The sequence below is a fragment of the Eublepharis macularius genome, chromosome 3 (genome assembly GCF_028583425.1).
Source record: "Eublepharis macularius isolate TG4126 chromosome 3, MPM_Emac_v1.0, whole genome shotgun sequence".
Classification (NCBI taxonomy): Eukaryota; Metazoa; Chordata; class Lepidosauria; order Squamata; family Eublepharidae; genus Eublepharis; species Eublepharis macularius.
In genome coordinates this window covers 1,588,410-1,602,200 of record NC_072792.1, presented here as the reverse complement: position 1 = coordinate 1,602,200, position 13,791 = coordinate 1,588,410, and the positions used below count along the sequence as shown (strand labels likewise).

At 44.6% G+C, this 13,791-nt stretch overlaps 1 protein-coding gene across 4 annotated transcripts in view; it reads left to right on the top strand.

Moving 5' to 3' along the window:
* The first annotated feature begins 7,950 nt into the window (after positions 1–7,950).
* The window catches only part of RNF212 (ring finger protein 212), a 70,356-nt gene continuing 64,515 nt past the window's right edge, over positions 7,951–13,791 (top strand). For 2 of the 4 annotated variants that reach the window (XM_054974671.1, XM_054974669.1), the window contains exons 1-3: positions 7,951–8,086; positions 9,469–9,530; positions 11,093–11,167. In XM_054974671.1, coding sequence (XP_054830646.1) covers positions 7,975–8,086; positions 9,469–9,530; positions 11,093–11,167 — 249 coding nt within the window. In that variant the 5' untranslated portion in view covers positions 7,951–7,974. The remainder of the gene's footprint in view (positions 8,087–9,468; positions 9,531–11,092; positions 11,168–13,791) is intronic. The other 2 variants (XR_008596700.1, XM_054974670.1) reach the window with 1 other exon arrangement.

Below are 13,791 nucleotides of genomic sequence, written 5' to 3'. Positions count from 1 at the left end.
TGGCTGCAGGGGACAGTGCTGTGAGTGGCAGGGGAAGGCATGGCCATTCCACAGGCTGGGCTTTGTCTTCTGTTGCCAGCTGCCAATGGTACTCCCCTGCCGTGCAGAGAGTGGGTGGACAGGGCAGAGAGACTTCCACGACCGGACACGCCGCACCTTGACAGAGGCCCTTGCCCTGAGAGGAGCCCTGCTCCGTGGGGGGAGGGGCAACACTGAAGGTGCAGACAGAGTATCTGCGCTGTTGCTCTCCCAAGCCCCATTTCCAACAAGGGCCAGGCTGGCTGCTGAAGTGTCGTGCACTTGCAAATCCTGCCCTCTCTGCTGCCACCGCTCTCCGAAACATGCTCCCTCTCCTTGAAAAGTGGGATCAGAAAGACGGTGGGACCCGGCACTCAGAAGCAGCGCCCCAAGGCCACGGAGAGGCATCTCCTTAGAGGTGAGCAGGGGAGGGTTCTGTAATGACTGATGGAACTGCCCATGGAAACTATTGGGGAGACTGGGAGGACCATTGGATGCGATGGGACCGAGGAATGCCCGACTTCCAGCAGCTCCATTGAAACACATCACCACATTGAGAAGGTGAGAGGAGAACATGGGGTGGACCTCACGAGCCATACTCTGGTCCCGGGATGATGGCGGCCCCCAGAGTGGAACGACAGCCTGCGGAAACGGAGAGAGACTGCTCTGGGGGCTGCCATCCCACTCCCCAGTACAAGATTCCTGTGATAATTTTTCTGTATTTAAGCTATAAAGAGTAAACATAAAAGCTATAAACAGTAAACATAAAAGATAAAACAACACAACATTAGAAAAAACCAAACTAACAATACATATAAATATGCCAGTCACAGATGCCAGTCACAGCTGCTGGCAAACGTCAGGAACTACAATGCCAAGACCACGGCCGTACAGCCCGGAAAATCTACAACAACTAATGTTCTCCGGCCATGAAAGCCTTCGACAATATATTAATACATAAAAACATAAAATACAATACATATAAACACAGAATAACAAACAAGACAAGTAGCTAGTAATAATAAAGGAAAAATACAGTTTAAAAGGATAAGAAAAAGAGAAAGACCAAAACTAAAATATGAATTGAGTTCTGATTTTCTCTGCAACAAATATATATCATTTTCAAAGTCATACTTATTCTATTTTAAACATAAGAGCCCTCTTTTTTTCTATTATTCATGATTCTTAATCCCTAAATCCAGATATCAAATCATTGTTATCTATTTCATGTAAAAAGTCTATAAACGGTTTCCATTCAACAAAAATGTAGATAATGTCTTTTCTCTGATTAGTGAAGTAACTTTTGCCATTGACACAAACGCTAAAACTTTTCTCCACCATTCCTCCATTGTAGGCAATGTTGGAGTTTTCCATTTTTGTGCATACAGTACTCTTGCTGCCATGATTAAATATAAAAACAAAGTTTCAAAGCTTCTTTCTGACTGACTGTCCATCATTCCCAACAAAAAAGTATCTGGTTTCAACTGGATTTTAATCTTCAAAATCTTCTGCATTGAAGATTGTATCTGCAATCAAAACCTCTTTGCTTTCTTACATGTCCACCACATATGATAAAATGTCCCTTCTTGTTTAGCCCATTTCCAACATACATTTGAGGCATCCTTGTACATTCTATGCCAATGATACGTCATCTTATAGAAATTCTCCTTAATACTAGAGCTTAATGTAAACATTATCGTCCACATATTTTCCCATTGCTCCATTAATATATCATGTCTTTAATTTTCTGCCCATTTAATCATACATTATTTACTTGCTCTTCTTCTGTCTCAAACATCAACAAAAGTTTGTACACTTTAGATGCAGAGAAGTTAGCCGTGTTAGTCTGTGGTAGCAAAATCAAAAAGAGTCCAGTAGCACCTTTAAGACTAACCAATTTTATTTTAGCATAAGCTTTCGAGAATCAAGTTCTCTTCGTCAGATGCCTGATACAGAGACTGGTCAAACACAAAAGAGCAAGAGAGGGAAGAGGCAATTAGGGGGGGAGGGGGAGGGAGCAATCAAAACATTCCATCTGAAGAAGAGAACTTGATTCTCGAAAGCTTATGCTAAAATAAAATTGGTTAGTCTTAAAGGTGCTACTGGACTCTTTTTGATTTTGTACACTTTAGAAATAACATGTTCATCATTTGTACAAAGAGCAATTTCAAATTCAGTTTTAGATTGCTCAAAGTCATCATGTTTCTTGTCTAACTTAAATCTCTCCAAGATTTGCATATAAGAAAACCATTGGCAAACATGTCCTTCTGCTGCAAAATCCTCTCTTGGTTTAATTTTGACTTGACGAGAAAATTCCAACAAATCACGGTAAGTTAACCATTTAGTTGGACTCAGCATTTTCGTTCTAAAATGAGCTTCTTGCGATGATAACCAGAGAGGTATTTTTGAACAAAACCTAGGTTTGTATTTATTCCATACTCTCAAGATGGCACGCCTTACATAATAATAATTTAAAATCTGCATTGACCTTAATCTTGTCTTACCATAAGTATCCATGCCACCCAAATCTTAAGTTGGGCCCTATTTTTTTAACAAAATCCATTTTTTCATCCAAACCAGACAACTAGCTGCAAAACTTAATCTCAAATCTGGTAGACCCAAACCTGCTCTTTCCTTTGCATCCTGTAGAACCTTAAATTTAACCCTTCTGGCAAGGCGACAAGCCTCGGGCAAGCTGCAGCCTGGTTTGTGATATACAGTGGTAGTGGTGGCGGTGGCAGCAGCAGCAGCAGCGGCTCCATTGCGACAGGCATGAGATGATGCCTGCTCCTCTGGCAAGATAGTACTCCTCATTTGCATCTGGACAGTCAGCTCCTATGGCTGCTTGCAGCTCTGATCCTGTGAGGGAGCCAGTTGAGGGGTTGTGCACCCACCATTGACAGGGAGTTACTCGTGTGAGCACCCAGTCACCTGACCTGCAGCTGTACCCTCTCCCTTATCTGAGGGGGCAGCCTGGCTGCGGGTTTGGCCCACCGGAATTCATCCACCCTGTAACAGCTGTGACAAGTGTGGCTTCTTGGGCGTCTGCCTCCTTGGCAAGCATGGAGCATGCAGGCTCGCAGGGAGGGGCTGAGCCCCCGTTAGAATTAATTAGCAGAGTGCAGTGTTGCTCATTGGACATAATAAGAACAGACTCCCATGTTTAGTTCTAGAAAATACTTTACTATATATCATGGTTAAAAAGTTACATTGGTTAGAAAACAAAGAATAGCTATCTAGTTGGCTACACCTTGTTGGTTAGACTTAGAGCTTAGAGAGTGACTTAGACTGAACAAAGGGCAATAAAACCTTAATATATGTTTTTAGCTAACTGCCCCCAAATAAACTTGCTGCTCAATAGTGAATCCCAGATCTTCTTCATTAAGCATAAAAATACCCCTTTCTATGGTGGGAAACTCAACTCAACAGCTAAATGGTTCTCTGCAAACTAGTTGACTAAGTAACAAAGTAATAGTTTAACACTTCTATGACTGAACGCAGCCTACTTGCTAAGTCCCAACACCCCCTTGCTAGCGAGCCTCTTCCTTGGAGGTGGGGTGCCTGTGAGGAAAAAGAGGGGGCTGGTGTGAATAAGTGAGCCAGAGCAGCTGGATCCCCCGCTCTTCGTTACCTGTTGGAGTGCCCTTAGCCCTCTCTGGGCCCAGGACTCAGATAACCTGCAAGGGAATTTGAATGAAAGTAGGTAGGCAGACATTCAGAACCCAGCTCTCCTTGCCTCCGAGTAGTCAACGCTTCCCAGTCCCCCTGGTGCGTTCTTGCCCTGCCACCTTGTACACCCTCTCCCGGCTCGTGCTCTAAGTCCCCATGGCAGGGTGTTCTTGGTCAGGGGCTCTGTCCACTCCCCCACTTGTTTGGTGTCATGGCTGCCTTGGCTGGAGGGTATGTAGCATGTGTGGCAGACTGATTGGCTGCCAGGAAGGAGGCTTGGCCACCGGGGGGGCACAAGTGGGTTGGTCCCCATGGTAGTTGACATCTTGTGCTCTCCTGAGCCACTTGGGTGGGGCGGGCATGGGGGGGGTGAGTTTTTCCTGTACAATGGACACCTATGGGCTACATCACCATTTTTCGCAGTGCAACTTTCTGGCACTGTGGTAGGCATTCCCAGACCCAGAGTGGCTTAGGGAGCCGACTACCTCACACCTCACGCCCAGGCGGCCCCTCTTGGCGCTGGCGGGGACTTACGTTGCACTTGTGCCTGTGTCTGGTCACACCATCAGGAGGCCATGATGGAGTGTGTGTATGTGTGGGGGGTTATTCTGGTGTTAGTCCAGGTTACAATGACATGACTCTTAGTCCAGTCCCTGACCACTCCTCCCTCCTCTGGATTGAACTGCAAGTGTAGTTACACCCTTCAAAACCCATTGAATTCAATGAGCATAGAAGAATATCTCTTCTTATGACTGCACTGTTAAGCATCACATAAAATAGACTGACATTTTACAACATTATGCAGATTTATAGGTGGAGATTATTTTAAGTGAGCAAACAGCAGTTTGTTGCCCATTCAATGTTTGCTTATGTAACCAAATGCAAACGCCCCCAGTTTCTAGTAAGTTCTAAACATATATATTTATTATAATTGTGAAAATTTCTGGTTTGTAATTCTTTGGCTGTGGGCACAACCACTTCCAAGTTAAGCACTTGAAAGACTAGTTGATTTCATTGGGAAATGAATATACTGAAATCAATGGTAACTTTAAAAACGCATAGGTTTTCTTCTTTCTCTAACATGTATGAACATATTTAATTGTAAAAATCTTCAAAGGTAAGTCTCAATCCTCCTCAAGATAAGGCTGCAATCTTAAGCATATTTTCATTGACCTCCGTGGGACTTACTACAGTGCAGGCCTTGAGAGTTACAGGCCCACTGCCACGCCCACGGGTTTAGAAAGGTCTCGCTTTGCTCAGGATTGCTCTGCTATCCCTTTAGAGCTGGCTATTCAATGGGCACAGGGTGGGTTGTAATAAATGCAGATAGCCAATTTCTGTTCCTAGAGCTTTTGACTTCACTTTATTCCAGAAAAGTACATGTAGCACAAGGGTTTTTAGATAAAAATAATAAAAAGTTAAAATACAAAGAATTCAGAACATTATACCTGAATTGAAAAGAAGACTAATGTACACACATTAAAAGAACAAATTAAAATACAACTGGCTTGTTTCTTGATTATCCTAATGCAGAGTTGATAGCAATGGTTTGAATTTTAAGAGCAGCTGAAATATATTTTGCAATAGGCAGAATGGTGTGAGTTTCATTCCCAGACAGGAGATTGTGATAGATATGATGAAGTTGATTACATTGAAGAATCTTATTCTGGGATTCAGGCAAATCACTGGGAAGACTTTATTGGTAGTCATTATATTTCTGTCAAATTGGTGACCAAAGATTCCATATCATTATTTATATTAAGATTCTAAGCTATAGTAGTTTGACTAAAATTAAGTGAACTAATTTAATATGATGTTGTAAGAATGATTCATAGCATCATGAATGTGCATGAAGCAAAACAAAGTATACAACACCTGCAATGAAGAAACCACACGATGAATTTTAAAAATAAATTATTTATAGTCCATCTTTTTCACTGAGACTCAAGGCGGATTATACAGTTTGAGGTTAATACAGTCAATTTCAAAGACATTTCAATAAACAATGTAATAAGACCTATAAATGCAAATTTGCAAGGATTTAAAGCCAGCATAAATCTAATACAGAGTCAAAGAATTGCTGAAACAGAGCACAAGCAATTCTAAGACTGATACACTAAAAATATTAAACAACACAGAACTGCCTAGTAGGATCAAACACAAAGCAACAGATAGCACGTAACAGAAACGTTTATGGTCCCTGTCCCTCTACTGATGCATCCCTCTGAGACCACTTCCTTACAGTACAACCCTCCTGAGTAAAAAAAGCCATATCGAATAATTCAGTTTTGCATCATTTATGGAACGCCAAGAGAGTGGGAACTTCCTGACCTCTTCAGGTAGGCCGTTCCGTAAGATGGGGGCCACCACAGGGAATGCATATGTTTGGGCAGCTGTTGATTTTGCCCACAGGCAAGGTGGCACTTGCAGAAGGTCTTGTTCAGATGAGTAAAGCGGCCGAGGTGGAGCATAGGGAGAGAGGCGGTCTCATAAATATGCCGGGCCAAGGCCATGAGGAGTTTCGTACGTAATAGCCAATACCTTGAATTACTGAAGAGCTGTGGACTTTTATCACCCCTGTCCTTGACAAGCAAGCGAGATAAGCAAGAGAAGACTGGCTGAAAACTTGGGAAGTTATAATAAACCCTTACTTATTTAGTCTATCCTTTCCATTTAGTCCGGCATAGTATAATCAGCTCAGAAAAGGAGGTGCTGTTAAAGGGGAATCAAAGCAAGAAGTGAGAGTTAAATGAGTTAAGAAATAAGAACTTTCACTAATTATGAAGAAAAAAGGTAACAAGTAGCGTCCCAGAAGACACTCCCAGGATTCCCCAGCTACTTCTAAACCGCAGAAACAACTGAAAATAGACAATATACTCTTGACTGATGTGGTGAGTGACCCTCCTTTGCATTCTGATAAAAGATTGGGGCCCTTAGAAACAGCAGAAAATAACTGTATTCATATCTCTCCTTCTGCCCCCCCCCCCACCTCCACATATTGCTGCCGGGGGAGAGTTAAGGCAATCCTTGGAGACTGATCTAATTCTGGCTAACTTGTGATCTAATACTGAAGATCCGAGCAAGGGGGTGCTTACTAGAGCTGATTTGTTGAAATATGATGGAGACCAACGTTTACTTATGGCAGAGACGGTTGTTGAGATTTTTCATCAGCTCACTAAGACTGCAAAATGGGAGTAATATTCATTCTTCTCCATGTTCCCAGTAATAACTGAGCTACAGCGTTCTGCACAGCATTCTGGAGTCTCCGGGTTAGAAGGGAAACCTATGAACAATGCATTACAGTACTCTTGGCGGTATCATGGCATGGATCGAGGTGGCCAGAATAACTGCGTCAAGGCAGGGGGTCATTTACCAGGCTAGACTGAGGTTGAAGAAAACATTTTTTGCAGCTGCATTAACTTGCTTTTCCAGCAGAAGCGCTGGATTTAGTCCAGCCCCAAGGGGAGCACAATGCCTTTCAAGGTCTCTGCTTTCCCAATGAGCATGGCTTCCATCTTGTCTGGGTTCAGTTTCAATTTGTTTGCTTTCAGCCATTTGATCACAGCTGTCAGGCAGCAACCCAAGGTTTCTACTGCATCTTGCTGTGATTAGGATGGTGAGATAGAGATGGGCGCCATCTGTATTTGACGGCGTCCAGTTCCGTAGCCACTAATGTTCTCCTAAAGGTTTTACATAGAGGCGGACTAAGATGAGCCCTGCGGAACCCTGCAAGATTCCCCGCAGTCTGGAGATTGCGGGTCTCTGACAGGGGCCGAGCCACATTCAGAATGACAGCAACCCAAAGAGCAGGACGGCCCCGTGCCCCACCGCAGCAAGAAAACACACACAGACACAATTAAAGACACAACTATGAACTTTTTAATGCTCAGAGCCCATTTGTGCCCCGCTGCCAGGCGGATTTCTGCCAGCCAGGCCACGAGCACCGCGCAGGCCCACCGCCCTCAAAGGCTGCCTCCCTCCCGGCCCGTCTCGGCAGCGGCGCTCGGGGGCTTCGGCGCGCGGCCTTCCTCCCGGGCGCTGCTCCGCGCGCGGCCGCCGCCTTGGCCGTTGGGGACGCGGAGGCGCCCTCGAGCCCGGCGGGCGGTTCCGCAGCGAGGCGCGGGTCGGAGGCGCTTCTGCGCGGCCCCTTCCGCCGAGAGCAGCGGCCCCCGGGAGCGGCGCGGGTCCTCCCGAGCGCGGGCCTGGCCAGAGCCGTCGGGCGGCGCGGCCCTGAGGCGCCGCCCGCCGTCCCTCCCTCCCTCCTTCCCTCCCGCCCGCCCGCCCGCCATGGCCGCGCCGCCCTTCTGCAACGGCTGCTTCCAGCGGCCGCGCGGCGCCGCCCCCGAGCTCCGCCTGACCAGCTGCGGCCACCTGCTGTGCCCGCGCTGCCTGCCCTCAGGTACCCCGGGCCGGGCCGGGCCGGGCCGGGCCGGGGCCTGCCTCCGTGAGGGGAGCGCGCCGGGGCCGGCTCGGGGAGAGAAGGCGCCTCAGGCCCCGCGGCCCAGGGCGGGAGGCCGTGGCCGGCCAGGCGCCGGCGGGGGACGGGGGGGGGGCTCGGGCGGGGAAGGGGCTTCTCTGCAACTGGCCGCGGAGCCCGATGTTTAAAAATGGCGAGCCCGGGTCGGCCGAGCTCCCTGCGGCGGCGGCCCCTCGCGCCTCCCTGCGAGGGGTCTCGCGTGGAGAAGCCGCCGGGGGACCCCCCCGAGGGAAAGGGCGGAGGCTCGTCCTGCCGTGGCGGCCACACCCGGGCGCTCGAGCCCGAGGCCGCGCGGGAGGGAAGCCCCTTGAGCCTCCCCGTGTAAGAAGAGGCCTTGTGTGGGGAGACTCTCCGTGGGCGGAACATTCTCAGGAAACATAAATAAACGAATGTATGCTAATATGGCGCAGGGTGCAGTAGTTTGCAGCTCTCTCTTGCTTTAGTATTGGGTTGTTTGCATTTTTGCTTGTAGGAAACAAAGGCGTTTATACTTTTAAATTCTATAAATGTGATAGTTTGTACAGTTTTATATGCTAGCTAAGTTATAAAGGATGCACTGTTAAGGTAGCAAAATAAGTTTAGATTTGATGGGAAAGGAAGTATTACGTATTTCCCCTAATTTCCTTCCCTGCTCCCCCCACACTGATTTTCCCTTCTGTGGCTTCAGAATTTCCAGAAATTTTTATAATACTTCCTGTATAAGTATCATATAATAAAATCTGAAAGTATCAAAAAATAATTTCCAAATCAAGCCTTAGGGAATGAAACACAAATTTATACATAGTGAAAATGTTGTTAACTTACTCTTGGTTAACTGGCATTTCTTGGAAATGGGACTCACCCACCCCCAAGAAGGGCTTGCATGACTGGCACTGCAGTCCTGACCAAAGTTACTCCAGTCTAAGCCCCTTGAAATCAGTTGGCTTAGACTGGAGTAACTGCATAGGATTGCACTGTGACTTGCCTGCGCAGGCCAAGCTGTTCCCGCACAACTGACTTGCCCTCGTGTGTCTCAAGTCAGTTGTGCAGGCATTGTTTGGCCTGGTGGAGGGCAAGGGTGCCAAGTGGGAGGTGCCATTATGGGCTGCTGGTTCCAAACAAGGCCACAACGTGCTTGATGCTCCTGCCCTCTTGTCCCCAAATAACAGTTTTGTTAAGCTCAGCCTTTGGTTAACAGGCAAGCCCCATTTCCCATGGATGTATGTTAACAAAGCTTTTAGCGTACTTGTTATTTATTACACTCAAGAATAAAGATGCATATTTATCAGTTAAAAAGATATGTGATGTTCTTTGTTTTTATCAAGGTCAAAAAGAATTGTGTGTGATTTGCAGAATTCCTTGTCGTACAATAATGCTTTCAAAAAAGGTACAGAAAAAGCTACTTTACTTTTAGTGATTTATCATCAGGATATATTTGATTACTGAGATTTATAGTTCCACAGGTTCTGAGCTAGTGTAATCTAACCACAAATAAGATGACAGGGCTAGGGCCCAGTTTTGTAAATATGTCTGTAATTGGACCCTTTCTACTACTCTTGCAATTTTTTCAGCCTTGTGCTGGTATTAGAACCCTAATGCAAATTCAGCCCAAACTTGGAGACCTGCCCAGGAAAAGCAGACTGTGTACTAAGAGCCAAGCTACAAGTGACAAATAACACTTGCCTGGCAGTTGAACAGACTCGCGTGTATTCCTCCCTGTTCATTTGATCAAGTGGAGCGCAAGTGAACAGGGAGGAATACACGCGAGTCTGTTCACTTGCCGGGCAAGTGTAATTCGTCACTTGTAGCTTGGATCTTAGGCTCAAATAGTAAGTAGAAAGGAGTTTAGTCTGGTCAGCAAAGAGCTCTTAGCGCTTTTGGATTTACCAGAGATAGGCTGCTACTTTAGTAGTGGTGGCTAGGCATGCTGAGAACTTTATAGTGATTGGGTTCACCCAGCTTTGTTCAAATTCCCTCAGTTACATCCAAGGCAAACTCCTGATTGGGTCACCTTGATTTTCCTTCATAGCAAAAACACTACTGTATTGAAATAGTAAAGAATCCAGTAGCACCTTTAAGACTAACCAACTCTACTGTCACATAAGCTTTCGAGAACCACAGCTCTTCATCAGATGCATCTGACAAAGAGAACTGTGGTTCTCGAAAGCTTATGCGACAGTAAAGTTGGTTAGTCTTAAAGGTGCTACTGGACTCTACTATTTTGCTACTACAGACTAACATGGCTAACTCCTCTGGAATTACCGTATTGATCATCTTGAGGTCTGTCCGGTAACTTGGTCATTGCAACTCAAGGTTGTTTTCCCCCAGTTCATTTAAATGATTTCATCTAGTGGAGAAGGGGGCACTGTCTGTCAGGGTCATAGGTCATTAAACTGATCAGCTTGTATAAAGCATGAAATCACTTGCCTTCATCATTCTTTGCTCTTGCCCAGTAAGATTCAATTGAATACATTGCTTGCTTTCTGTGCTTGCACAGTCAGTGGTATCTGGTGTAGTGGTTAAGAGTGGCAGGACTAATCTGGAGACCCGGGTTTGATTCCGCACTCCTCCGCTTGAAGCCAGCTGAGTGACCTTGGGTCAGTCACAGCGTCTTGGAGCTCTCTCAGCCCCACCTCTGCACAGGGTGATTGTCACAAGATTAATAACAACACACTTTGTAAACTGCTCTGAGTAGGCGCTAAGATGTCCTGATGGGCAGTATATAAATTGAATATTGTTATTATCATCTATTCAAGAAATGATCACAAAAACTGATTGCAAGATTAGTTAGGTTCATGAGCAGACACTAAGGCACTAAGTAGTAAGTTCTGTGGGACTTTCTCAAGTAAATGTGAATAGCATTGCAGCTTTATTCTTGTAGATTTTCAAGTAATTAATATGCTTTGAAGTAATGAAATTTTAGGTAATGTTTACTTTGTTTCACTGCAGATGAATTCAGATATACAGTCACTGTTTATGAGAATAGATGAGTTATGCAGAAAATATTCCAGAGAAGTCTCACAAGTGAGTTACAAGTGAACAAGTTTGAGTTATTTGTCAAAAGGAACATACTAGACAATAATTTAATCATTAAATTGGCATCCAACTTCCAAGAAGAAATCATATATTGAATTTAATACTAGAAAGTAGTGAGACTTCATCAAATGGTTGTTGGAAAGGAATTTTGACCCAGCAATTATAAATTCATACAGCTTAAATGAAGGGAGAAATGGAAGTATGATTGGTAGTAAAGATGTTTGATTTTGAAAACTCAGATGTTGATATGCTAAAGAGGCTACTTTCATTAAAGAACTGAGAAGACCAAGGAAGCTTTTTCTTCTTACAGGCAGAGAGTTGACATTTCTTAGAAATCAGAAGTGCACAAGTTGTTATACTTAGGAAAGTCCAGGTTCAGTTGGATAAATGCCAGATAGAAGGTAAAAACAGAATGCCTTTAAGCAATATAAGCATTTTGATTACTAAGAAAAGGATTAGGAAGAAAGCTGAGGGCTAAACAGTAGTTGAAATCTAATCTTGCACAAAATAAAATGACAAACGGTAGAAGAGTTGAGATTATTGTATGCCAGGGACTGACAACAACAGTTAGGAAAAATAGGGCTACACCAGTAAGATCCATTAAGAAAAAAGACCAGAGCAAGGTGCAACAGGAGAGTTGTTTATTGATTTCAGGTGCTCAGCATCACCTGCCATACCCAGCAACACCCTGTTGTTCCTGGATGCTGTGATTATGGTTAAGTGCCGAGGCTATTCTTTGACTGGACTGCAGCTGTTACTCGCCTTGCCTTTCAGACCCGCCATGTGAAACTATGCAAGGGGGGCGTTTGTTCCGGCTGTTACCTGTAGGCTCTTCTGAACTGCACCCAGTAGTTCCCAGACATCACGACCTTCAAAATCCCATACATCAGTTCTGCTGTTTCCCCGCTTAGATGTTTTCCTGCTGAGGCTAGCTGACCATTAGACACTGCGGGTGGGGTGGGGGGGATCTTAGAATTTGTCTGCGCTGTGAAAGCTCATATATGCTTGATGCTTGCATGTGGACCTTATTCCTGGCAAAGAGGGAGTAAGCTCCTGATACTAGCAGCTTTTCAATAAAGTTCTTTTACTGTCTGCAGTGAAGTCTTTTGAGAGTTGCTTGGCAGATCCTTACAACTGATCCTTTTAGAGCCCGATGTGTTTCGCAGATGGTTTCATCAGGAGATCTAATAGAGTAAAATTAAAAACAATTAGATTAAAAAGGTTAAAATCAAGTTACAGACAGTAATTAAAGTTCTTCCTAATAACACTGTGAACAAAATATAGGGAACCATTTACTTAGGCTAATGTGATCCAAAAGTTTTTATTAAATGTAGAATACAAGAGCAATTTGTAAAATCCAAGTACTGGATATACATTCTAAAATCTTTGTATACAAAGTAATAACACAGTTTTAACACTTAAGAAAAGTCCCTAGTAAAGATAGCTTCAGATGGTAGCCGTCTTGGTCTATAGAGGACGGTTTGGGTCCAGTAGCACGTTATTTTTTAAATACTTTTAAAATTTATATTTATTGGTGCAAAACAAAAAAAGAAAAAAGGAAATAATGCTGGCAAACAAAAACCATGTTGGCAAATATAAGCTCCTATAAAAGGTTCCAAATATCTTTAAAAAGGCCATACACAGTTGTGATAAGAACTTTATGTGATAAGTTCAAATGTTGATAAATTCATTCCAGTAGTACCTTAGAGACTAACTAGATTTCCAGGGTATGAGCTTTTAAGAGACAAAGTTCCCTTTGTCATAATAAGGAGGCATAGATACTATAGCATATCTTAACCAAAAACTTCTCTAGTTCCCACTCAAACCTATTCAGCAGTAAAACACACTTTGTTAGACACACAATCAGATTATGAACTGATCAGGATTTGGATTACATTGGGCAACTCAAACAGTAGCCAAGTCTAGTCTCAGTGTTACCGTGGAGTGGATCCATGTAGCCAGTTGAGCCATGTCAAGGTAGGGGCCATTTTCCAGGCAAGTCTGAGTTGGGAGAAAGCCTTGTTTTGCAGATGACTTTTCTTGCTTCTCTAGCAGCAATGCGGGATCCAGTATAACCACAATGTCATTCAGTATTTCTGCCTTCCCAGCCAGCATCACTTCCATCTTGTCTGTTCATTTTCAGTTTGTTCACTTTTGGCCATTTCACCACAGCTGTGGGGCTGCAGCTGAGGGCCTCTACTGTATCCCCAAGGGATTTGGACAGTGAGACAGAGCTGGGTGCCCTTCATATATTGATGAATTCTGTTCCATAGCTATGAATTATTTATCCTAAAAGCTTTACGTACAGGTTGAAGAACATGGGGGATAAGATTGCACCCTGGGGAACTCCACAAGAGATTCCCACTGTGAAGAGAGGTGATCTCCAAGAGCGACTCAGTCCGTTCCATGAGGAGTAAGTTAACCTAGTTGTGACAGCTAGCACCTAGTGGTCCCCATTTTTGTTACCTGTCATGACTGCACGGTTTTGGCCGCCACCACTGATTTTTATGTGCAGTGCAGCCCTGAGGTGATGAGGAAGGAGAGGGAAGGAGAGCTGAGGACGAGACCTCTGAGGTAAAGGGCTCTCTGGTGCTGTCCGCTTATCCCCACAC